At 50.6% G+C, this 24,751-nt stretch overlaps 1 protein-coding gene across 1 annotated transcript in view; it reads left to right on the top strand.

Annotated features, from left to right (window-relative positions):
- The window catches only part of Fbxw8 (F-box and WD repeat domain containing 8), an 89,623-nt gene that overhangs the window by 54,082 nt on the left and 10,790 nt on the right, over positions 1-24,751 (top strand). Inside the window, exons 6-8 of the mRNA XM_021162838.2 lie at positions 4,361-4,557; positions 7,353-7,559; positions 22,104-22,231. Of these exons, the coding sequence (XP_021018497.1) occupies positions 4,361-4,557; positions 7,353-7,559; positions 22,104-22,231 (532 nt within the window). The remainder of the gene's footprint in view (positions 1-4,360; positions 4,558-7,352; positions 7,560-22,103; positions 22,232-24,751) is intronic.

The following is a 24,751-nucleotide window of genomic DNA, read 5'->3' as shown; positions in this document are numbered from 1 at the left end:
AGGGGCAAGGCCAGTGTGTGTTTCCAAAACCAGTTGAGTGGTTATTTACCTTTCAGGCAGTTAAGGTAATTACCATTGTGCTGAGAAGTAATTGGGGAAGTTCTGCCCTGAGCTCTGACAGCCCCGCAGGGACAGTTTTAGTTGGGACTTATTTTTTTGATGGAAGCCTAATTGCAGTTTTGGCTTTGTGCACACAAACAGAAGCAGCTAATTGTTTAGGCAAATAGCAGATTAATTTAAATATGCATCCCTAATAAAACAAAAATGGTATCCATTATGGTCCTTGTTCCCATGCCGAGGAATATAAATATTGTGCGCAAGCACCATTAGGCGGACTTCTTAAGGACTGTCATCGCTATTGCACAGTGGTAGCACTTTCCAGATACGAGTAATCTTTACAAAAGCTAACATAAATCAGCTTAAACTCATTTAGATCCCATTTCTACTATGTGCAGTTTCATTACCACACTCTGGCTGGCCTCCTCTGGGAGGTAGGAGGGACATGCTGCACACTGGCATGGGTGCCTGTCCACAGCTGCTTAGCAGCCTTTATGTCTCCTCCAAAGCCTGGCCCTCGTCACTCATGTCACTGCTAATGACTTCCTGGTCTAGGGCAAGTGCTGAGTGCCAGTAGCCCTGCTGCTGCTCATCAAGGTGGAGGCACTGAGCTGGGAGCCGGGGAAGCTGCCAGGACCCGCCCCTGCCGACTTGGGGGGCTTCGGCCTTCACTCACTGTCTTCTCTCAGATGTGCTTTGAAAGACGCAGTGTTTCTTTGTCTGCGCCCTTTCACATTTCTGCTGAGTAAGCTGGTGTTGGGGAGGGCCCCCTGCTGCCTTTGTTACCCTGTTAAGGGTGGGGCCTGAGATGCAGCTGAATATGGGGGCCGCCTTTGGGGTGCCTCCTCACCCTAAGGTCTCTTCCAAGCAGGAGGTGTGGACTGGCTCACAGAACTTGAGTTTATCTTTGGCATTGGCTGGTCAGACCAGTGATGGGGACCTTCTCATGGACCTGGGCTCACATTTTGCTGTGTGCTTGGGTTAGAAGCCCTTGTGGGATGGAGCTAGCTCCTTTAGAGACAGGAAAGGGGAAACAGTTGTAGAGATTAGCGGTGAGATCTGTGGCGTGCACAAGTGGCCTTGATCCGAAGTGTTGCCTGGGTAGCGGGTTCCAATCCCTTGTCAGCTTGTTCTGTCCTGTCCTCGGCCCATGTGACATGGCCTGTGCCTGTCTAGTCAGTTCTCCTTCTGTGCGGCTCCACTGTGGTCTCTTTCTTAGAACTGAACATTTCTTAGAGAAACAGGAGGTGCATGTTAGCCAGGCTCAGCTAGTAGCACGTCTCCCCCTGAACCCACTGTTGGGGAAGTATAAGAGCCAAGCACGCAGCCTGTCTCTTTATGTCACCCAATGCTGGAAGCCACATCAGATTCTTTTAAATATTGTATGTTTGAGAACTGAATTGCTTTGGTTCTGACAGTTGTTGCTGGTATCTCCCTTAATAGTCATATGGTGAATGTGGACCAGCTCAACACAGTGCCTGAAAAGGTCAGCTGCTCTTTGCCAGGGTGTGAAGACAGATGGACAGATTGTATGTGGGTGGGTGGTCCAAGCAAAGTTTATGGCTTTCTTTCTGTTGCTGAGACAAAATACTGGCCAGAAGCAACTTAGAGGAGAGGAAAAGGCTTATTTGGGTTACACTTCCCGGTCCCAGGAGCTGAAGCAGGGAGGATGTTGTGTGCTGGCTCACGCACTCATACACAGCCTAGAGCTACCTGCTAGGGAATGGTGCTGCCCACAGTGGGCTGGGCCTCTCAACAGTCAACACATCCCCACCCTGCTCTCATCACACCCTCTGTGCTGTTCCTGAATTGAGACTCACTTCTCAGGTGACTCTAGGCTGTGTCAAGTTGACAGTTAAATCTTCATGGGTGACTTTGTCCATGCCCTCAGAAATCCGGTTCGTACAATAAGGAACTTTCTGCTTTGTATCACCCTAAGCATGGTGCTAACAGGGCTCCGTGATGCTGCACAAGGCTTGGGAAGCACTTGCTCAGTGTGCAGGACTTTATTGACTCTTTTTCCTTCTGGATGGGAACCTCCAGCTGTAGCTCAGAACATTCTCATAACAGAGCAGAGGTATTGACTCTTCAAGTCTGCAGTTCTCAGCTCAAAACGTACTGTGATGGAGCTCTGCTCACTGAGAAATGATTCGGTCTGGTGTCTGTCTGTCTGTCTTTTCCTTAAGCTCTCTCTGCCCCTTTACTGATGTGTGGACTGGGGTTGGGGGGACAGGGTGAAGGCTAAGCAGACACTGTTACAGCTGCCCAGCTGCTGCCTTGTGTTCTTAGCAAAGCTTCTGGTTTCTGATGTTGGTGAATGTGACGTTGGTGAGCAGAGGTGATAATTACCTCGGGAAACAGAAGTGTCTCTCCTTCTTACAGCACTCTAAAAGATGCTGGCCCTCCCGCTTCTGCAAAAGTAGGACAGAGGTCAGGAGGGTCAGGAGGGGGAAATGACTGTGTGGCTTCCCTGTACTCAGTGAAGGTCAGTAGGTCACTTGAGTCTAGGCTATGCTGACCTGGGCATGCATCTTAAGGTCTTAAAGAAGCTGCCCAGTGATTGCAGGGAGAATTTTGGCCAGTAAGCCAGCAGAGGAGCCATCATGGAGTAAACATATAATCAAAAACTAGGTCTGGAGGAGGATGAAAAGGGTATATAAGGAGTGGGGCTGGAGAGGCAGCTCAGTAGTCATTACACACAGGCACATACATAATTACAAACAAAAGAGATGTAACAATGTGAGTAGTCTTAATTTGTATTTTAAAAACAAGACCAAATACATGGTCTCTCCAAGAAACCCACTCTATGTCTTACACATAGAGGCAGGTTACTGCTCAGCCTGGGCTTGCTGCATTGCTCAGACTGACCTCAGGCTGCTGCCTCGCCTCCCAGCACTGCAGTTCCAGGTGTGTGTCACCATACCTGCCTCCAAGATTCCCGGTTAAAGATAGAGACACAAAGCAAACAGATGGAGAAATCTTCTTGTTTTAGTAAGAGTCAGACAAAGCCAAAGTGCTGGGTCAGTGGGGAAGTGGACTTCAGAGCAGAGACACTAACAGGGCAGAGAGAAAGGGACAGTTAGTCCAAGAAAACCTAAGAGCACTAAATGCTTGCACACCAAAATTGGTGTTAGGGGACTGTGGTTGCACCAATGCCATTGACAAGGGTTGGCTTGCCTGGTTGTACACATAAGAACGTAACTGAAGAAGAGGGTCAACAGTATCGGGGTTGTTCAGAGAGAGTGGCCGTGATGATAGAGGAGCCCTGAGTGTCTGAGTCCGTGGGAGCTCGCTTTGTACTGAGCTGTGTTTGCTACATCCAGTTCTGTTGAGGAAAGGATGCCGGTCACATCAGTCCTCAGCTGAAAGTGAAAGCTGTGTCCAAAGTTAACACTCCAAGTGTGCCAGGGTGCATTGTGTTAAACAGCTTCCATGCCAGGCAGAATGTAGGCGACTTTACTGATTAGCCTGTCCTGTCTGTGTGGAATGGGGTAACTCTGCTCTTCTCACAGTGGAGAACACAGAGTGAGAGGAGGCATGCAGTGCTAAGCAACCAGAGGCTCTGCGTAGCAGTTCCCACTGTGTGATGCTTTAAAACACTTGCAGTCCACACTGTGTGATGCCTTGGAACAGATACAGAGCAGCAGTACTTGGAAGAGGCCATGTCAAGATGAGACCTCCTGGAGAGGAGACCCTAGGTCCTATTTAATGAGCAGGCCCCGAGATGTTCATTTTCTGTAGCACATCATCTCCCTCTGAGGCAGAATAGAGAGAGTTTACCAAAGTATATGCCGGGGGACCATGTCACAGAGCCTTTTGTGGCCTGCCTGTCCTCATTTGATCATAGTTCTTAGAGAAGTGCATGTGTGTTTAAGCCCTTCCATGAAAGAGAGCTCTGTTGCTGTTTGCAGCTATCGGCTGCAGCCATGTGGAAGTCTTGCAACACCTAACTGTATGTGCAGGGTGCTACATCAGAGCAAGAATCTGGACTCGGGCACTTTCAGTTAGAGATGCACAGAGACCAAGAGTGACTCGTGCCACTGTTGGCAGTAGGGAGGTCAGAACTAGGGCTAACTTTATGGGCGAGCCATAGAAGAAATCATGGGAGTCTCCCAAGGCCTGCCCAGTAGTCCTGTGTAAGTACTGCTGATGTCAGACAGTATGCTGACTAGGACAGCGGTACAGGCTCAGACAAAGAGCCATACACTGTCATCCTCACACAGTAATCCAAAAAGCAACTGTATGATTGCTCTGTGTCTGTGCGTACCAGCTTTACCGTTGTTCTCTGCTTTTCTCCTTCTAGGGATCCTTAACATTTGGGACCTGAGAACCGGAAGGTTCCCTATCTTTCGTTTTGAGCATGACGCAAGAATACAAGCCCTTGCGCTGAGCCAGGAAAAGCCCATTGTTGCCACGGCTTCTGCTTTTGACGTTGTGATGTTGTACCCCAACGAGGAGGGCCATTGGCATGTGGCCTCGGAGTTTGAAGTTCAGAAACTGGTGAGCGCTTACTGTGCTTGTTAGTTTGCATTCAGAGGTAGACAGAGTGATGATGCCCAGGGCTTCTGTTCATGAAGCTTCCAACAGCCCCCTGAGACGGGACTACAATTTCCTTCATGCCCCAAGAAGTCAAGAGCACCTCAGAGTGGTGAATTGACTTTCCGTTTTTTTCCAAGCTAAGTTGTGACTCAATCCAATTGCTGGGCTGAGGCTATAGCTTAATAGTAGAACATTCCCTTAGTCTACATGAGACCCTGGGTTCCAGCCCCACTCCTCCTCTACCTCTTCTTCCTCCTCTTCCTCCCCTCCTCCTCTTTTTTCTTCTTTTTCTCTTCTTCCTCCTCTCCTTCGTCCTCTTCCACCTTTTCCTTCTCCTTTTTCTCTTCCTCCTCCTCTACTTCCTCCTCCTCTACTTCCTCCTCTCCTTCTTTTTCTTTTTGTGTTTGGGTATGTGCTCATGAGAGGTTGGATTCCCTGGAGCAGGAGTTGTAAGTGTTATGAGCTGGTAATCTAATTCCAGGCATTCGTAAGAAGCAGTAAATGCTCTTAACTGCTGAGCCATCTTTCCACCCCCAGCTTCTAACACAACACAACACAGCAGCACGTGCAAACACTGAGGTGACTTCAGGGCCAGAGTTTGTTCTTACCATGGTCCCAACCTCCTTCCTGTTGGCGTGGCAGACTCACCCTGTGAGCTCCTGCTTCCTTTCTGGCCTAACAGCTAAGTGAACAGCAGTGGTACGCTACAGTCTGCATGGCAGAAAGCATTCACCCTACACAGTTGTCTCACCTAGAGTCAGGAGGAGCCTTTGAGGGGGTCCACGGACGCCAGTGTAGATTGGGAGCTTGGCTCAGGATGCCACAGGAAGCTGAGCCAGCTTGGGAGGCTTCGCACAGGGCTGCCACCAGTCTTGTTCACCAAGCAGACATGGTTTGGTGATATGGCAGTATTCATCTGTCTTTGCCAAATTTGTATTTAATTTGAGCACACATCATTTTGGCATGAGCCAGGGGAGCAGAAGAGCTAGCCTTGAGCAAGGAGGTTTGGGGACTTGGAACCGGTCCCCTCTCTCCCTTTCCCTGTGGGATCTTTAGATTTGAATACCAAGCACCAAACACCTGGGGTCACTGCTTAATCTCCCTAAGCTTGCTGCTTCAGATCAGCTCTGCGGTGCTCAGTGTTCCTCTAACACGACCTGACGCTGTCAGCTGTAGAGAGAGACTTGGGGTGCAGGGCTTCCATTTGTTCTGTGGACCAGCCACACTTTCACAAGCTAAGAACCCCTCATGAGGTGTAAATCCTGCCTTGGCAGTCAGGTGCCATCCTGGGGCTGACTGGGAGCTTTAGAGGTCGTTTACACCTCCAAGTGAATGGCTGCCACTGCCAGTCTGAGTCTCTTGGCCTGCTAGAAACCCAGCTGGAAGATGAAGTTAAATGGGCAGCCAAAAGGTGTATTTAAGAAGTGAGTTTCTACAGAGACAGGAGTGGACAGCCCTGCTGGGGCGGGTCAGCTCCCAGCATTATTTCCAGTCTGGGTGCCAAGTTACCATAGTGTGTGCTATGCATCCCTGGATCAGGCACCCTTGGCCCATGGAGTCGACCATCTTTGTTCTCTAGCTGTGCTTCCTGAATAACTGTGGCAGTGTTCCCAGGTCTACAGTGCTAGCTTGGAGCAGCTGGCCTTTGTGATGAACCCACAGCCCAAGATGTTGGGCTGCTCAGCATGATTGGGGCCCAGGATTAGCAGAGGCACCGGATGTTTGCTTGTGCTCAGTTCCCTGGGGCAGCCTGCAGAACTCAGGCCTCTGGCAGTGTCTGTGCAGTGCTGTCCCTTCAACCATGGATTTTCCTGATTCTGCAGTGGCTCACCTTCTGCATCCACGCTCTCTGTGATTGCAGTGTGATGGGCACTGCTCTGGGGAGAAGTGGATTACTCCTAGAGTGTGTTCTGCCCCCCATGCAGTCAGGGAAGGTATGACAAGAGTGTGGTTTGTCTGTGTAACTCTCTGTCCTCAGATGGTCACATGGCACAGGGGCGGGGTCACTGTCTGACAGGCAGGCAGGAGAGAGCTAGGAACAGACAATTTAGCTTTTGTAGAGTTTCATTCTGATGCTCACATGTACTTGACAGATGCCTCTGTTCACGCGGAACTGGGGCAGTTTTACTGTTCAGTGTCGAGTAAAACAACAAAACAAGGGATAACTCTAAACACAGCCATGGTCAGGATTTAAAAGACCCAGTAAGACCAAGAGCTGGAAGTTGTCTTTTTGTCTCACAGCCTGACTCCCCTTGAGGGGGGAGCCCACTGGGATTCCTGCTCCCCAGCCCCAGTCCCTCCCACAGTGATCCCATTTGGACCATAAGGAAGTCTTCAGCTTTTGTCCTGTGGTTGGCGGTGTGGCTGTGTTATGTCTGCACACTGACAGGAGTGGCTCTCAGTGAGCACGGTGCACAAGCCTTTGCCATGCAGGTCTGATAGAAGGACCTCCTAGGCCACAGTGAGCTCACACCAATGGTAAGTGCTGCCATCCTTGCCTTAGCAGGAGTTGGACTGGATTAGATCTCCTGGTCCTTCCAGCTGTGTCCTCAGGCTTCCTGAGCCTTGCTTGTGCTGAGTCAGGGGGACGTGGCTTCCCTTCTCAGAGTGCACTTGGTTTTCACTGTTACAGGCATCTTTTCATTGGACAGGAGCCATGCCCATCCCTGTAAATGGTCCCCGTGCTCAACTGTTTCTTGACTGTACAGACCAAGTCGAGATGACTGGGGGGCACTAAACAACTCCTCTCTCCACAGGTTGACTACCTTGAAATAGTTCCGAATACTGGGAGGTACCCTGTAGCAATAGCCACGGCCGGGGACCTGGTGTACCTGCTGAAGGCCGACGACTCAGCCAGAACCCTTCATTATGTCTATGGCCAGCCTGCCACGTGTCTGGATGTCTCAGCCAGCCAGGTTGCCTTTGGAGTGAAGAGTCTGGGATGGGTGTATGAAGGAAACAAGGTATGGAAACAGTGGCATGTATACATTAACAAGGAAGAGTGTGGATTTGATTTTTAAGGCAGCCAAAAAATGAAGCACTTTGTGTTTTGTTTAGTTTGGTTATGGTTGTTTGAAACAGGGTCTCGCATATCCCAGGCTGTCCTTGAACTCATGATGTGCTGGGAGGAGCCATGTGTACCACCACACAAGCAGTGTGTTAACACTCTGAATGCTCTTGTTTTCAGCTGGTTCAGGGCAGTGTATGAGCAAGGCAGAAATGTCCAGGCAATGAAATGGAGCACGAGACGTAGTTCCTCTTCCGCTGCACACAGGTGTCCATGTAGACGCCAGACAGACAGAGACTGAGGATGGATCTTTGTAGACAGAGGGTCATGGTACGTGACCTGTTCTGTGCCTAGCAATGTACCTTGGGCAGTGTTTCACCTCTCATGTCCCCAGCTCCCTCCTGTAGAGTTCCAGCTTGTGCTTAGAGCTCATAGGCCAGAGGCACAGACATAAGTTCCCCGTGTGTATAGCTCTAGGCAAACCTGCTGGTAGGCAGCTCACAGCAGCCTAATGAGCAGCACAGGCACTTTCAGTGCCATCTGAATGCATACGGCCAATTCACAGAGTTCACAAGCACATAGTCACTGAGCCTCCAGTGCATGGCTTAACTGACACAGACCAGCAACCGACTGACATGCGTCTGCTCTTTATAGCTAGGACTCAGATGAAGGCTTTGTGAGAACAGAGAGTTTTGATCTGACTTCATTTGTACCTGATACAGGACTGGGGCTTAACTACAGTCCACTATTGATCAGCCATGTTAAAAGCCCACTGACGTCCAAACACTGTGATAGATTTTAGTCGGGGGCTTAACTCCGTAGCCTGTAGGAGTATCCAAGGGTGGTATTTCTGGTCACTGGACGATGTCTTTGTACCATATGCTGACCACACTGGTGATTTAGGCCCACAGCTGTGTAAACATTGAGTAATAGTGTTTCGGCGTCCACCCTTCATCCAGTCAGTTGGCAGGTCCTGTGGGCATCGCAGGTACTCACGACATCAGTGTGTGACTGGCAGTGGAGTGTTAGACAGCATCACACACAGATTTCTGTGTTAATAAGCCCTCTACAGAGCTTGTCTGTCTGAGCTGGGAGCAGGGCTGCCCTTGGTGGTGCAGGCTGGCAGGCCTGGGAGAGTCAGCGCTCTGTACACCTGGACCCTGATGCAATCGTTGTTCCTGGGCTTGATGTGCAGGGCAGAGCAGGTGCCACACAGCACTTACCAGCATCTTCTTTGGCTATACAAAGTCAAAGAAAAGTTTCTAGTTTATATTTTTGCTTTTACTTTAAAACAGATTTTTAAACACTTTAATATATATGTGTGTGTGTGGGGGGGGGGGGGTATTTTGTCTGTATGTATGTTTGGGCACTAAGCATGCAGTACCTGCAGAGGCCAGAAGAGGGAACTGAACTCCTGGAATGGGAGTTCCAGATGGCTGTGACCCACCAAGTGGGCTCTGGGAACTAAATCCAGGTCCTTGGCAGAACAGCCAGTACTTTGAACCAGAGCCACTGCTCCAGCCCCTGGGGTACTTTTGTTTGGACTCGATAAAGTTTCTCCTGATTGAGAAGTTCAGATATGGGAAGTGCAAGGCAAGAGCTTCCTCCCCAAGCCTGTCAGCTACTGCCTGTCATTTGGTTTTGGAGCCAAGTTGGTGTTGCCCATTTCTTGTGCATCCTTGTGAAATGGGCCCTCTTTCTGTAAAGTGTGGATGGAGCTGGGTGTGGTAGCTCTCACCTTTCATCCCAGCATCCTGGAGCAGAGGCAAGCAGATATCTGTCTTGAAGGTTAGCCTGATCTATATAGGGAGTCCAGGCCAGTTAGGGCTCTCATGAGTGGCCTGCCTCAGGAAGATGAACATGGATAAGTGCTAGAGCACTCTGCATCACTGCTCCTTGTCTCTGCCCGTTGGGGTGACTTTGTAACACATCACAGAGCCCCCTGCTGCTGTTTGGTTGGGTTTTAGAGCTTTCTAGCATCGATCAGGCCGTGTGTGTGGCCTCATCATTCCACCCACTCTGCAAGAGTGTGGCTTGCACCAGTGCTCACAGGGTAAAGTTCTCTCTGAAGACTCACTGGGTCAAACCTGCTGCCCTGAGGATATTCTTGAGGGGTGACAGTGCCCACCCCACAGACTTCCTGAGTGCCTCTTCTCTAGGCTTTGCGGCTGACTTTGCTGTTCAGTTTATACTTTGTATCTCTCTGCTTGGAAGGCTTCCCCACATGGAGTGGCAGTGCCAGCAGCACTTAGGCCAGTGTCATGGTGCAGAGTGGTGAGTGCACTGCTGGGCACCTCCCTGCTGCTTGCTGGGTACTCCTCTGGGGCCCATGGTTCTGGGGAACACTTGTCTGGCCTCTCTTAGGCAATGAGGAATGGACCATGACTTCTGGATTCGGTGAGTGGGGCTGAGCAGCTGAGGCTTATATGTTGTCTTATATGTTGATGGTGCAGGAATCATTCCCAGTGTCCCAGCAAGAGGGGCTGCTCGGAGGTCTTTAACTTAGAGCAGAAAAGAATTCTGAGTCTCTGATGTCCGTTTTGGTTCTCAGACTTGAGTATAAATGTCACTGAATGGCAGCTGACAGTAGAAGAGGCAGAAGTGTCTTAACCACGTCATTTCACACTGTCGTGCATCCACACAGCCCTCAACATGGCCCCTGATAGTCCAGCAGCCTCCTAAAACTTGTTTTTGTCACATAGTTTGGAATTCATCAGCAGTGCTTTTGTTTCTGTAACGATTTATAACAGCACACTGCCTTTATTAATCTCTTTGCTGCCTGAATGTGCTCTCAGGGTGGATGGCTAGAGGCAGAGCTGCCGCAGGCGAACACCATGCTGTCGATGAGCTCGTGTCTCATAAAGGGATCCGGAGCCCCACTTAGTGCTCTTAGCATCGCTCTGTGGATCTGGACATATTTCCCAATTTAGTTCTGAAGCTCTTGGCATTTGATGGCAGATTGTATTAAGCAGCATGCGGAGTGCATCCTAATCAGGGCAAAGGGTGAAGTCATCGCAGGCTGGAGTGAGCTGGGCAGGGAGGGAGGCTGGCTTGGGCTGCGGCAGCTTACATCACACTAGAAAGTAATTGCCTGACTCTCTGAGCTAATGACTGCCCATGTGCAGCCAGGAAGAGACTTGGGATTGGTTGCCTGCACTGGCCACAAGGGGAGCGTCTGTCTGGAGCCTTGGGTCAGAGTGTGCTGCAGAAGGGTTGCCTTCTGCCCTGTCTGCCAAATCAGAGCGCCATCTTTTCTTCTGTTGAGGTTTCTGCGTGTGAGAGTCAAGACTTAATACTTCACATGCAAGACAAACAAGCCGTAATTGAAAGTTTGTAAAATATTTTCACATGCTCTCCAGAACTCTGTGTCTTAGCTCCTTCTTTGTCGGGGCATTGACGGCTGACTCCTGAAGACTAGTTTTCTGGAAGGAAGAGGGCCCAGCGTTGTTAGATTCCGTCACATCAGTGAGCAGGATCCCATGGGTCAGGCACGCTTTCCTCTCCTGTTCAGCCTCTGCTCTGTCAGAGTAACCAGGGTGCAGAGGTTCTCTCTTGGGAGGCTGGGTGGACACGGGGAACTCTGGGAACTCCAGAGTGCTGAAAATCTCAAAGATAACCAAAAAATGAGAAATGAAGATTCGAGATTGTTTTGTGCAGGTGTTGCTCTTAATGCCAATCCCTGATCTTGTTGATATTACTGTTAAGGAAGGACGAATGGCACACTCTTAACCTTTAGTGGGAACCTTGACACGTCCCCACAGAGCCCCAGGGTCACTTGGGACATTTGGTGCCCAGCAGCTTCTGAAGACTCAGAACTGAGATCTCTAAGGCCATGCAGCATGAAGGGTTCTGTGGAAGCCGTTGTTGTTACTTGCTGGGGAGGTAACTGACTGGGACTTAGGATCTGTGCTTCCTGGAAGGGTGAAGTGACTAGGTAGAAGGTTTGATCAGTGGGCTGAACAGGACTCTCAGAGACATAAACTTCATAACGTTACTTGCCTTGATATTCCAGTCCAGAAATTGTGGTGATGCTTGGTACGGTTGGTGCTCCTGTGCCCACTAGTATTGGGGAGGAGTTAGAGTTGTGCAGACAGAGACAACAGGCTGGTGGAGAGAGGTGGCTCAGGCCAGCTGGAACCCGAGGGATCCCTGGGAGGTGTGGGAGCCCGGGTTAGTTTCTTTTCCTGAGACTGGTTTTGAAAGAGGCCTATGAGTGGAACGGGCCATTTGGAACTGATGTGAGTGAGGGCTGGTGTGAGTGAGGAGGTAATGTGAGTGAGGGCTGATATGAGGAGCTGATACGGGTGCTTTGCCGGCAGGGCTGGCACCACACCTCAGATAATTTCTGTTTGCACACACCCTTCATAGTTTTGTATGCCACTGATATTTGTAGTATTTCTGGATTTTTAAATTAACTTATCAGTATTCTGAAGACATTAACCACGTTTACAAAGCATTATGTTGACATATATCATGCCCACTGCCCTTTACTGGACTTTTGAATTAAGATTAGATTTTTATCTAGGGTCTAATTTTTCCAGTGACTTCCCTGATTATATGTAGACCTGTCCTGGTTCACCATCCTACACACTTGGGAGACTGAACTTGGAGTTGACTGTTGGGATTATTTCCCTAGCACAGATGGGATGGCTTTGATATCTCTGTGCCAGATGAGTCTCAGGGTAAATATTGCCCAGACAGCAGCTAGGTTTGTCAGTGTTAAAAATCAGCATGTTTTTCGGGATCTGGGGGGACCTGGTGGAAATGTTTGCCTCCTTCCAGGTGTGAAAACAGTGGCTATAGGGTAAGCTGCATGCTCCCACCCGGTCCAGACGGTTGAGGCTGATGGGCTGAGCAGGGAAGGAGAGAGGGAGAGTAAGAACACAGCTCATGGCCGGTGTGGGCTCAGCCTCCAACTATTTCAGATGTTTACTGTGTTCAGATGACCCCAGCAGTTACAGTGGAGGACTCCTGCTCTTTCCCCGCAGTTACAGTGGAGGACTCCTGCTCTTTCCCAGACTGTGCCTTATTAACGTGGCCTGCACATCTGTCTTCTGTCAGTCCTGGGTTAGCAGGGGTGGGTCAGCATGAGCATCAGCTATTGAGTTGTGCTCGTACTTCTTCTGTGGACCCCAGAACTGCTCCTTATATCACCCCCTCAACAGTGAATTCTGGATGGGTTCCTGAATTGCAGCTAGGCAGAGGAAAGCTAGCCCAGCTCACACTTGAGCAGTCTCTTGCCAAATTACAGGACTTGGGCATAGTCATGAGGTTTGCTGAGTGTTAAAGTGAGATTGAGACTGCGTGTCCTCTGAAGGCTAGCCGTCAGTGGCAGCCCTGCCATGACCTGGGTTCTAGCTACTGCATCCCTCCTCGTCAAGCATAGTACCCTGCTGACGTTTGACTTGCTGGACCTAACCCCAGGTCCACACCCATTTTTCTTCAGGTCCCTGTCAGTCTAGGCTGAGGCACTGGCCCGAGCACCTATGTGCCTACAGAGGACTGGGGTTCCACTTCCCCACTTCCTTGAATTGGGAACTCGTACATCTTTTCACAGGAGGTTTTGAAATGCACACTGAAAACGCCCCAGAGCTGTGTCCCTACACCCCTCCTCCCATTCCTGCACCCAGCCATCCCTGGCATATCCACACCCCTGCACTCCTACCCATACCTTTACTCTTACCCACACTCCTGCACTCCCTGGCACACACCTATACCCCTGCATACCTTGCACTCCTTGGTACACACTCATACATCAACTATTTCCACTTAGATCAGAAAAATGGCCCACGCGGAGCATGTGGGTGAGGCCCTCCTGCCTGCCTGTAGCCTGGCTTTCAAAGCCCTCAGAAGTCGGAGAGCACCTCAGCTTCCAACTCTCTATCCTCACCTCCGCGCCGAGTCTCTGTACGCAGCCAGAGGCGTCCACCTCTTGAATGTGGTATGCCTTCCTGCCCAGGATTAGCACATGCCTCCTCTCCCTCTCCCTTCTCCTCTCTTCATGTCCTTCCAGAAGCGTGGGCCTCAGCTTCAGCCTCGTGGTCCCTCCCTTGACCTCGACACACAGGAACCCACAGCTCACGTTTTGACCCTGTTGCTAACCAGCACTGTAGCCCACAACAGCTGGGAAGCAGCCCAGGTAGTTAGAGCACAGAAGTCCTGACATGTCTGAGGTGGCACTCACAGGAGCAGAGCTGGTGATCAGTGTGCCTGGCCAGGGTGTGGCGTTCCCAGAGCTACCATTGACATTCCTGCTAGGACTGCATTTGGGGTGTCCTGGAGTAGAGGTTTAAAGAGCAGGAACATCGAAGCCTACTTCCAGAACTTCCTAGCTGGGTGAGAGATGTGTTCTCTGTCAGCTCCATTTCTTTATAGGAAGTGAGAAAAGTGGTAGTCTCACCTTATAGCATCTTCTAGGGTCAGATGAATGTGGGCACAGTGGAGTCCTGCACACAGAACTGTGCTGGCTCTTGGGAATAGCCAGTTTGGGCTGAGTTCAGGAAGGGGCTCTCCAGTATGGTATCTGGGGTGGGAAGGACTGGGCTCTGCCTAGCCTGCTTCCCAGCTGGTCTCTGTGCAGTGTGAGGCAAGGTATTTCAGGTGGCTTTCAGTTCAGTTTCCTGGTGGCTAAGTGCAGGTGGCAGCTGAGACTCGGGAGTGGGAGAATCGAGTGCCATGCTGCTCTGCAGGACCCCAGGGACAGCATCACAGACTGCACAGTGAGCAGAGGATGTGTGTGTGTGTGTGTGTGTGTGTGTGTGTGTGTGTGTGTNTGTGTGTGTGTGTGTGTGTGTAAGTGCATCATGTCTATGACCTGTGCACCCGCAGTAAAGGCTCTGCCTGTTACCTGCTGACTTTAGCCCCCTTCAGCTGCCTTTTGTTTCTGTGGTGTGGCTTAGGGACTGGCCGTCGGCCCACCCTCTGAGTCGCTTCTCATCTAATTTGGGGCTGAAGCAGAAGTCAGACTGGTCAAAAGATAGGGTAATTAGGTAAATGCCTGGCTTGCCTGGCTCACGGCATCAGGCCTACAGGCTGTGAGAACTCTGACCACTCTTTCTGTCACCGCCATTGAAGACACTAGCATTTGTACTTTAAAGAGTGGTCCCTGGCCTGCAGCTTCATTTCTCCCTACAAAGTGCATGCACTGACGCCCTGTCTCTCTCATAAGGCCCATGTGGCCTGTGGCCCTAATGCTGTCTGTGCTGCTTTCTGTGATGAGGCGCACCATGCAGGCTCTCAGGCTTCGGGCATGTTTGCATGGTGACTAATCTGCCCTCTTCAGTGCTCATGGTGGGCATGTCCTTACCTTCCTCCCCTGTGCTGAAGCTGCCACTGCTCACTGCTCTAAGGAGGCCATCACCACCCTGGGCATGTCTAAGGAGACACACGGGGACCCCTCAGGATACGCTCACTCGGTTCCTTTCAGGCGTGGGTCACAGTAGGTGTCGATGTGGTCGGTATGGTCCTTTATAGACATCTGCCCACATCACAAAGCCCTGATCCTGGCACAGCCTATGTGATTGGCACTTCCTTCCCAGGAAGAGCCCAGTCCTGGAACAACCAGGGTTGCAGGTGCATTGGCACGTGGTAGGGAGTGTGTAGGCCTTGCCTACCCAGTGCCTGGCGACACTCAGCAACACCGTCCTGTCCCTGAAATATCTTGGCCTTGTGGGTTTGTCACTCCAATTAAAACTTAGGCCCAAGAGCGGCCAGGCTGCTTCTCCTTTGTGTGAGGGAGCGCGGACAGTGCCAGAGCCTGTCATGGAAGCTGTTGGGGGGCTGTTTTCAGGGGGCTGTGCTCATGTCAGGGAGCCATCTCTTCAAGCGCTGCCTCAGGCAGGGGGCTGCTGGGGCACCTGAAAGGCAGCTTCTGTTTGCCAACAGTTAAGTCACCTTGGAGCCGGTGGTGAAAGTCATTCTCCACATGTTCACAGACATGGCTGCGCCAGGCCTCACGCTATGACTTATCTCTGGCAAGGACTTAAAATCGTCTCTCTGGCTGCTTGTCAAAAAATTACATCATATCAGAGTAAACTGCTTTTAAATCAGACATCCATTATTCATGTATATTAACTGCTTTTTTATTTTTTATCGGCTGTTTTGTATGTGATTTACTTTTTCCCAGCCTCCTTGCCCTCCCCAGTTGTCCATCTTCCTCATCCTTTGTTTTAAATCTGAGCTCATCTGTGAAGTCCCCGGACCACTCACTTAGCCGTGTGTGTGTGTGTGTGTGTGTGTGTGTGTGTGTGTGTGTGTGTGTGTGAGCAGCCTGCGCACCTTGCTTTGTGGTGAAATGTAGCAGTTGTTATTCTTTCCCTTCCTGTCTTTTCTGTTTACAAAAATGAGTGTTGGTGGCCGTCTTTGCAGAGCTGCACTGTGGGGCAGAACCGTGTGCTCGTGGTCGCACTCAAAGCCTGTCTTTCTTTCTTTCTTTCTTTCTTTCTTTCTTTCTTTCTTTCTTTCTTTCTTTCTTTCTTTCTTTTTTTTGTCCTGAATTTCCCTTCTAGAGCAGGCATCTTCAGCAGAAATAATTCTTCTTCTTCTTCTTCTTCCTCTTCTTCTTCTCCTCCTCCTTCTATTTAATTTTATTTATTTAAGCCTGTCTTTCTGAAACAGTGTCCCTTGTGACCATGGTCAGACAGTGTGTGGGGGCCGCATGCTTCATCTATTTCATCTGGTGCACAGCCAGGTACTGCTCTGGAATCCAGAGAAGTAGCCCATGTTCACCCTGTGTGGCTGGCATCTGGTGGGTCTGGGACATTTCCTTCCCTTCTGCCATTGCACTGGAATAGGGGCTGGAGTTGTTCTGTTCCTGCTGACGCCTCGCTGTGTGGGGCCAGTGTGTTCTTTCTCTGCAGTTCCTTGAGTCACTTCTCCCAACCGCTCAGACTTTGGCTGGAGTGGTTTTCAGTTCGTTCACTTTGTCAGTGAGGCCCAGGCTGCCGTTCTAACTGAAACGCCCTCATTTCGCTGGCCCTCTTGAGGACAACCTGGCTAGATTGCTGGGGTTCTATGTTGACAGTGTTTGCTCAGTCCCGTGAAGATACTGCTGGTTTTGACATCCACTGACGCTGGTGCAAACAAAGGTGGCTGTGGCTGTGACTGTTCATTCTCTGAGGACTCGTCTCCCTTTTCTGTTGGAACGCCCTATCCTCCAGCTCTGAGCCAGCCTCGGACCAACAGAGCCCTGTGTCAGAAGCAGGGCGGAACCTCTAAGCTCAGCACTTGTCTCATGTTCTATGCTTTCACTTCAGCATCCATGTGTGGGTTTGTGTTCATTGCAAGCACTCAGTGTCTGTTGAAAGCTTCTCTGTTCGCTCTGTGGAGCTCAGGTTAGATGTGTGTTGGACCAACGCAGTAATCCGGCCTCAGTCCCGTCTGTGTGTCTGCAGTGTGTTCTAAGGAACTGCTCAGATCTCGTTTCTAGCTCATGGGGTCTTCCTGGGTTGCCCTCAGTCTTTGCTTAACTCATCCATCAACTGTGAATCTTAGAAATTCTGAGTTCACTTTCTTAAATGTACTCAGTTTGCTGCTACCTGCCCTGCCGCACAGTAGGTGACTGCACAAGCCGACTCCAGGCTGGATGCAGCCGACTCTCCTTAACCTGAAACTGTCACTGCTTCAGAAGCCCGTCCCTGCTTCTTTCTGTGTTTATTGTTATAGCTGGTATTGGTTTTCAGGTACCACAGAGGTCTGGGTGGCTGCAGGTAGTGTGGGAGCATTGTGCTCCTGAGCTGGGCTGAGCTGGGCTGCACCAGGGCAGGTCTCACCTTCACCCCACCAGCTATCTAAGGTCCACAGACAGCTTTATGCAAAGATCTCAGTTGTCATGTCCTCTGTGCTGACAAACACTGGGTCCCTACCTGACATGGTCAGGGGTCCCCAGAGCAGCCCCTGGCAGGTTCCCAGACTCCTTTGCAATCTCAGTGCTCTCTTCATTTTGGGCTCCTGTGGGTTGTACCACTTCCCTTGTGGTAAATAGAGTGTGCAAAGGGCCATCTGGAGCCGACTTGAGTTGCACTTTGAGAAGTTTTCTTTCTACCAGGCATACCGGCCTGCCGCCTCATCAGATAGCAAGAGAACCCACAGGGCTGGTGGTGTACTCTGGGGCTTCTGCCTAGGCAGGATGAAGAGGCTCTTGTATAAACTGCAGGTCACCTGGGGTGGTGGGGGGTGGTGGAAGGAAGTGTTAAGTAGTAAAGGAAAGGCCCGAACTGGAGTGAACTCTAGGTTTCCTTGGTCCCTGTCTGAACCAATTATCACTAATTACAAAAGCATGCACCCAGCCAGATGCAGGCCCACATAAGGACCATGGCGTCTGATATGCGCTGGTCATGCTGAGCGTTGCATCCAAGGTGGGCAGCAGCATTTCTGCTCTGGGGACCATACAGCACCTCCCCCTCCCCAGTTAAGGAAGCGCTCCACTGTGTAAGTGCGAGGGTAACAAAGCTGCACCTGGCATTCCAGACAGTCTTGGGACTCTTTTCCTCTCAGTGTTTGAGAGCGGCAAGCAGATGACACAGTTCAGGGTGGCACTTGGGAACACCAGATGCAGCACACGTGTGAGATGTGTGGTGGTGGAGAGAGCAGAACACACTTGACTGGGTGCAGATGCAGAGCGTGAGGCTGGCTTGCTCTGTTCATAGCTGGCTTCTGCCTGAGCCTTTCCCACAGAGAGCAGAGTGTATTTGGTGGTGATGGGAGGGAGGGGTAAGTGTGTCTGCAGTCCTTGGGTCAGGCCTTCCCTCCCTCTGTGTCTTTGGAATGTCTTCCATCCCCTTTCAGGACACCCGTTGTTTAAAGGGAAGCAGGCAAATTCTCTTCACTTCAAAAGGTTCTTACAATGCTGCTGTTGTGGGGAAAAACTTCACTGCTGACCACGCCCGCTGATGAAGCAGCCTGAGGCTCCAAGGAGGGGATCCAGTCACTCTCTGAAGTTTTGGTAAAATTAAAGTCAGAGTTGTATTCCTTGTTCATCAGAACACAACCCCAGTTCTGTCAGCAGAGCTCCAAGCTCTTCATAGGCATCTCTGTTTGTTGGTGGTTCATGCTTACAGATGGGTGATGTCAGCCCCAGGGTTAGAAGAATCCTGATTTCTCAGAGTGGAGAGGAGAAGGGGATGGCAATCAGCTGACCTCACTGTGAGGGTAGTAGCTACCTTCTGGCACTTCCATCATGATTTGTCTGGAAAGCCATAACCTCTAGGCACCCTCAACAGACCTGGTCACATGTAGAAGATGCAGGCCACCTCACCTAGAGGAGTTGCTGATGCTTTCTAGATGCTGGACCTGTGGCCATCTCCTTCCTAATACTATGGCCCTCCTCCTGCTTGAGACATCAGCTGCTAAGACACTGCATTACGATGGCTCTGTGATCCCAGAAGAGGCAGGTCCCACGTGGGGAAGAGTGGGCCAGCTGGGCCAGCAGCAGCTAGCACAGATATGACTCTTTCATCTGGCAGTATGTTGGCTGCCACACCCGTTCACTCCAGTGCCTGCTACAAAGAAGATGATTTGTAAATGTTTGTCACCCGACCGTTGAATGATTTATCAAGAACCAGATAGAAACAACTTATTTATCAGAATGGAATTATGTATTCATCATGGAAGCTCTCCTAGCCGTTCTTATATATGTTTTGCACATACAGAGCAAGAGAGACAGACCTTTAAACTAAAAATCTATGCATTTATTACCAGACTGTTCAGGGTGGCTTGTTCCTGGAGATGGGCCGCAGTGGGCCACCACATTCTTCTGTTATATATTTTATTGTTAAACCTTAACTATAAGAGGCCTTATATATAAAGCGTGTCTTTAAAAGTAGACTTGAGGACAGTCAGAATAGCTGACAGCTAGGATTCTGAAGCTGTGTTTCTCAGAAACAACGTAATCTTTCTGATGGGGACGTAAACAGAAATAGAAAATTTGCTGCCTGGTCCCTTATGACAATGCAGCTCTCATTCCCAGAGGGTCCCAGTCCACCTGCACTACAGAAGGGAGAATGAGAGCTCACAGTGCGTCGCCTGCAGCTGTCCTGGAGACTCAGCGGATGGCAGCACACGTCTGCCTACACCGTGGTTGCTGCTAACACTGCTGAACCTGCATTTGATGCTCCGCTAATCTATTGACTCGGCGGCCACATTAGTGCAGAGCACCTGCTCCCACATTGTCGCTGGGGGGAGTTTCCCCTTCTCTCAAGCATCTCTGAACACCTCTGAGAACAACTCAAGTGGTCGTGGGTTAAGACTCACCCAACCAGGGCAATAAAGAGAAAAATTAGTCTAATGCATGGTCTTAACAAGAGGGAGTGTGAGCATGAATAATTGATGTCACTAGGCTGTGGCAATCAGATCAAATGAAGTCCCATTTGCTCAACCTTATTAAAAGAGAGAGAGTGTGGGAGGGAGGGGGCCATGGTAAAGGTCGTTAAGGGACTTGTAGCGTGGAAGACCTGCCTTGGAGATGGGAGTGTGTTTTCCAATCTCTGTGGTCTTTAACTAAGCGCAATGGTAAAGGTTCTCTTTGGGTAGTTCTGATCCGTTGAATTATTGAGCACTTTAGAACTACTTGACTGCTGACTTGGATGTCTTCATGAGGAATTTGCAGAGGCCTTTTGGTGGGGATTATCTCTGCACATCACTCAGAGATGATTCATCCACTTGTCAGAAAGGAACTAAAAGAAAGTGGAGGTGGCGGCTGCTGCTGGTGTGTGAGCCTCTTTTGTGCTTCTCCCTCTGCCACTGAAGGCCCGCCTGCCTGCTGTGCACGCTGGTGTGCTATAGAAACAAAAATGTCAGTCCAAAGTATTGAAATCTCTGTGATGATAATCAGATCCAGAATGGTTTCGTTTTTAGAAAATTAATAGATCTTTTAAAATTGTTACACAGAAGCTGTACTGGGTTGGGACTGCAGTGGCATTTCTGTGCATGCGCAGAGCAGGGCCACACCTGGAACACCTTACCTCAGAGCTGCTACTTAGCACTGGGAACATTGTCCAAGCACACCATCAGGTGGCTGGTTTTCACTGTTCCTCGTTCCAGAAGCCTCCTGTAATAGTGTCCAGCTCAGCTGCTGAAGATCAATTTGATCATGTCTGTATTGGAAACAGCACCATCTTAGTTATTTTTAAATTGTTTAAAACATTCTTGTCAGGAGCCAAGCATAGCGCATGCCTTTAATCTCAGCACTCAGGAGGCAGAGGCAGGTGAGTCTCTGAGTTGGAGGCCAGCCTGATCTATACACTGAATCCCAGGATAGCCAGGAGTACCCAGTGAGACCCTGTTTTAAACAACAAACAAACAAACAAGCAAACAAACACACTCGCCTCTCTCTCTGGAACTTTTCTTGTTTGCTGCATCTTGTTTTGTGGATTAGGTGTTGAGAAGGAGTTGTGCTTTCTGCCGCAGTCTTTCAGCAGGAGGTAACTACCCCGACCGTGGTGTTAGACGTCCACAGACTCCTGAAGGTTCAGGTGTTAGAAATGTGTGCCACCATGAGATTGATGGTTCCACAGTGGAGATGATGTAGCGTGGACCGCTACAGTGTCCGCTCATAAGTGCTAAGTGACTGGGTTAGCCAGAGGAGCACCCCCTCTGTTGGAGTGCCATAGAGTTGCTCTGCAAACCCAAAGTGCTCACTGTGTGCTCAGCAGAAGTCAGTGCACGTGTAGTGAGAAGACCTGTGCCCTGTTCACAGAATGCTGCCCAGTTCAGCCAGAAATGTCTTTCATTAAAAACCTAACTGGACAACAGGCTATGGTGGTGTATGTACTCTGGAGGCAGAAGGAAGTACATCTCTGTGAGTCCAAGGCCAGCTTGGTCTACAACGCCAGGACATCCAGGGCTACATAGTGAGACCCTGTCTCAAAAAAAACAAACAAACAAAACCAAACCCAAACCCTGACTCAGGGCCTGACTCCAGGAGGTGTCTGTGTGATCCGTCCTTCATTCTCCTCTGTAGAGGAAGAGGCACAACCGTCCAGGAGGGGGACAGTGTCCAGAGCCTGCAGCCATCGTCTCGCTAGCTTTGACACCCCAGAACCAAATTCCCAGCCCCAGAGGGGAGAGTGGGGAGAAGGTGCTGTTGGAGTGTGGCTCAGTGTGAGATGCCATGTCATGGTGTCTGCATTATGCTTCCCTCAGCTCCTGTAAGCTCTTCAGCTAAGCCCAGATCAGAAGCCAGTGACTTGTTGCTTCTGTTCCTTAAAACAGGTGTGTGGGCTAGCGTTCAGTTGAGCTGTGTGGGGAAAGCTGGCTGGCTGACTGCTGCCCATCCGTCTGTCTCCTGCTTTTGCCCAGGAACTCTTTGCTTAACCCCTCTTGGTCTTTTGTCACTTGATTGGCCGTGTCCCTCTACTTTCAGTGGCCTGCAACTATCCAAGCCATTGGCTGCAAACCGTCTTCTGGGGACAGAGGGAAGTGCACTCCTCAACGGTGGCACAGTGGAAAGTGGATAATGTCCCCTTACCTCTGGGACTGACACCCTGTGTTTCTTCCTCCTCAGATCCTGGTGTACAGCCTGGAAGCAGAGCGCTGCCTCTCGAAGCTGGGCAATGCACTTGGAGACTTTACCTGTGTCAACATCCGGGATAGCCCTCCCAACCTCATGGTCAGCGGCAACATGGACAGGAGGTAGGTCAGGGCTGAAGTGCCATCTTCTTGGCCCTTAGCTGTGAGTGCCTCGTGCTTCCGCCTTGCCCTCAGGCCCAGCCCCATCCTCTGCACTTGGAGCAGCCTCACATTAGGTAATGGTTGGACCTGCTGCACATCCACTCGGCTGCTGAAGCACCCCAGGACCATTCCCTCTGCAGGCAGTTGGTGGCTGGTCCAGAGAGATGACTTGGAATATCTTCTGTCCCCTGCTGCAGGATTTGTTTGGCACTGAAAAGCTCACTTTCCAGCATTAAAAACAATAACCTAAGGGACGGGCTGTGTTCATCACAATAGGGCTGTCTGCCAAAAGAGGCCAAGACTGTATTTCAGAGCGCTGTGTGTCCCCCTGGTGACAGGAAAGAGACTTGATGGGAACAGATTCCACTTTGTATTTCGCTGATTAGCGGCCTTCTCTTTAACACGTTGGCTGAGGAAGTCAGTTTCCCCGGCACACAGGCCCGTGCCAGCCTTTCTCACTGCAGGATTAAAGTGTTTGAAAGACCCTTCCGGTCCAGATTTTCGTTTTCTCCCCCTTGTCCTGTCTTCTCCTTTGCTTTCTCTCTGCTTTTTGGCTAGTTACCTGCTGTGTCTGTTCCAGTGCCCCAGAGAGAGGTAGACTGGATGGGGGCCAAGGCTGCTGGCACCCCTCCCCTGGGCCCGGCCGGGGCTGCAGGTGCCGAGCATCGGCTGTGGGTATCAGCTCTGAGGCGGGCCTTTCTCTGTGCCAAGTCCCAAAGCTCTGTCCCAGTAGAGGAGCAGCTTGCAGAAATGACTGCTGGATCACACACTCTTTCCAACCCTGAACCTCACCCATAAGCCCCGCCCCCACCTACAGGAAAGGAGCCCAGGGAGAAGGCACTCAGTCTCTGGCTCACAGGGCTCCTCAGAGACGCAGAGTAGGGCTTGCATAGAGCTCTGAGGTTGCTGTGCTAAGGCTTGGGGGGCTGGAGAGGTGGCTCAGTCAGTAAATGACTGCTGGGCAAACAGGACCTACAGGTAGATCCCAAAAACCATGTTTAAAACAAAAATGAGGCATGCCAGGCATAGTGGTGGGTCACACCTTTAACTTAGCACTTGGGAGGAAGAGGCAGGCGGATCCCTGTGAGTTCAAAACCAAGCTGGTCTACACAGTGAGGTGTAGGCCAGTGAAGGGTACATACTGAGATCCTGTATACACACACCACCACCACTACCTAGGCAAGTAGCTCCCGTGTGTGGCCAGGGAACCTGATCAGTCCCTGTGATCTGAGCTGACAGTCTCAGCTGTTTACTAGTGGAGCAAATGTCAGGAGCTCTCAGGGACCTCCATGTCTCAGGCCTGGAGCTGTGGACCCTGGCCAGAATGTATGTTCATTGTGAGCTTCTTGGTGCTGGCAGGAAACAAGAGCCCTGCTGCAAAGCAGAGGAGCTCCTTGTATGTGATGACCTTAGCCCAGAGAGCTCCAGGATGTCACAGCCGCTGTCAGCCGTCATCCAGGACATGTAGGTGTTCTCAGGAAAGCTGCCTTTTACTCCAGGTTATATCTATCTCCTCACTCGAGGCACTGCCTGGCCTGTGTGAAGCCCAAGTTTAATTTTGAGAAATCTGTTTATTGTAGGGGAACTGAATTTTTTAAATAAAACAGGGAGGTCCCAGGTTCCCAGCATACCATCAGTCAACAGGTGACAGGCAGGGACAGAGCTCCTGAGAGTTAGCCTGGATGCCCCCACTCTTTAGAAGAAACCCAAGCTACAGGCCTGGGCTCACTTCTCTCCAGTGAGGGCTTACAGTTAGCCTTTGGAGGAAAAGCCAAGCCCCAGTTCACCTGAAAGTCTAGATACTCAGTCCTTCCCTCTCCAGTGTGTAGTTTCTATGGAAGAAGTGAAACATATGTAAGGCCTATTGGTAAGTTCTTGTACATTCTCAGGCTAGCCTGCCAAACAGCTAGGATAGTAACGTGGATACCTTGTTCCCAGCCCCAAGTCATCAGTCTGCTCTGCTCTCCTGAGGAATCAGAGGGCGTGAAGCTCATTCAGTTCCAGGAAAGTGGCCTGTTCAGGGCAGGGCCGCAAGGAAACACTGGACAGAGGGAAGCCTCCTGATGCAGCCACTTCCCCAGGGTGTTTTGCTGTAGTCCATCAGGGTTGACTGCCGTCGCAGAGAGGGGCTTGGTTTTATGATTTCATCTGTGGGTTTGCTGGCAGTCAGACTAAGGGCAGCAAACTGCAGCCAGAGCCTCCATGTCTGGCAGTGAGTGGAGGAAACTTGTAGCTGTTGGCACAGGGCTGTGTCCAGTGAGACCCCTCCCCGTGGCCTCTTAAACTGCATGTCCATCGTCAGTGATAGCCAGGGTCTAGAGTAGAGCATACTCACATGCTGCCAGAGGCAGACTTGGAGCTGAGGGCTGCTGACAGACAGTGTACCCTACAGCACAGGGTGCTCTCACTGCTGACAGACAGTGTACTCTACAGCACAGGGTGCTCTCACTGCTGACAGACAGTGTACTCTACAGCACAGGG

Source organism: Mus caroli, chromosome 5 (assembly GCF_900094665.2).
Source record: "Mus caroli chromosome 5, CAROLI_EIJ_v1.1, whole genome shotgun sequence".
Lineage (NCBI taxonomy): Eukaryota > Metazoa > Chordata > Mammalia > Rodentia > Muridae > Mus > Mus caroli.
Note: the sequence above shows the minus strand (reverse complement) of the source record. Positions and strands in the feature narration are given on the sequence as shown.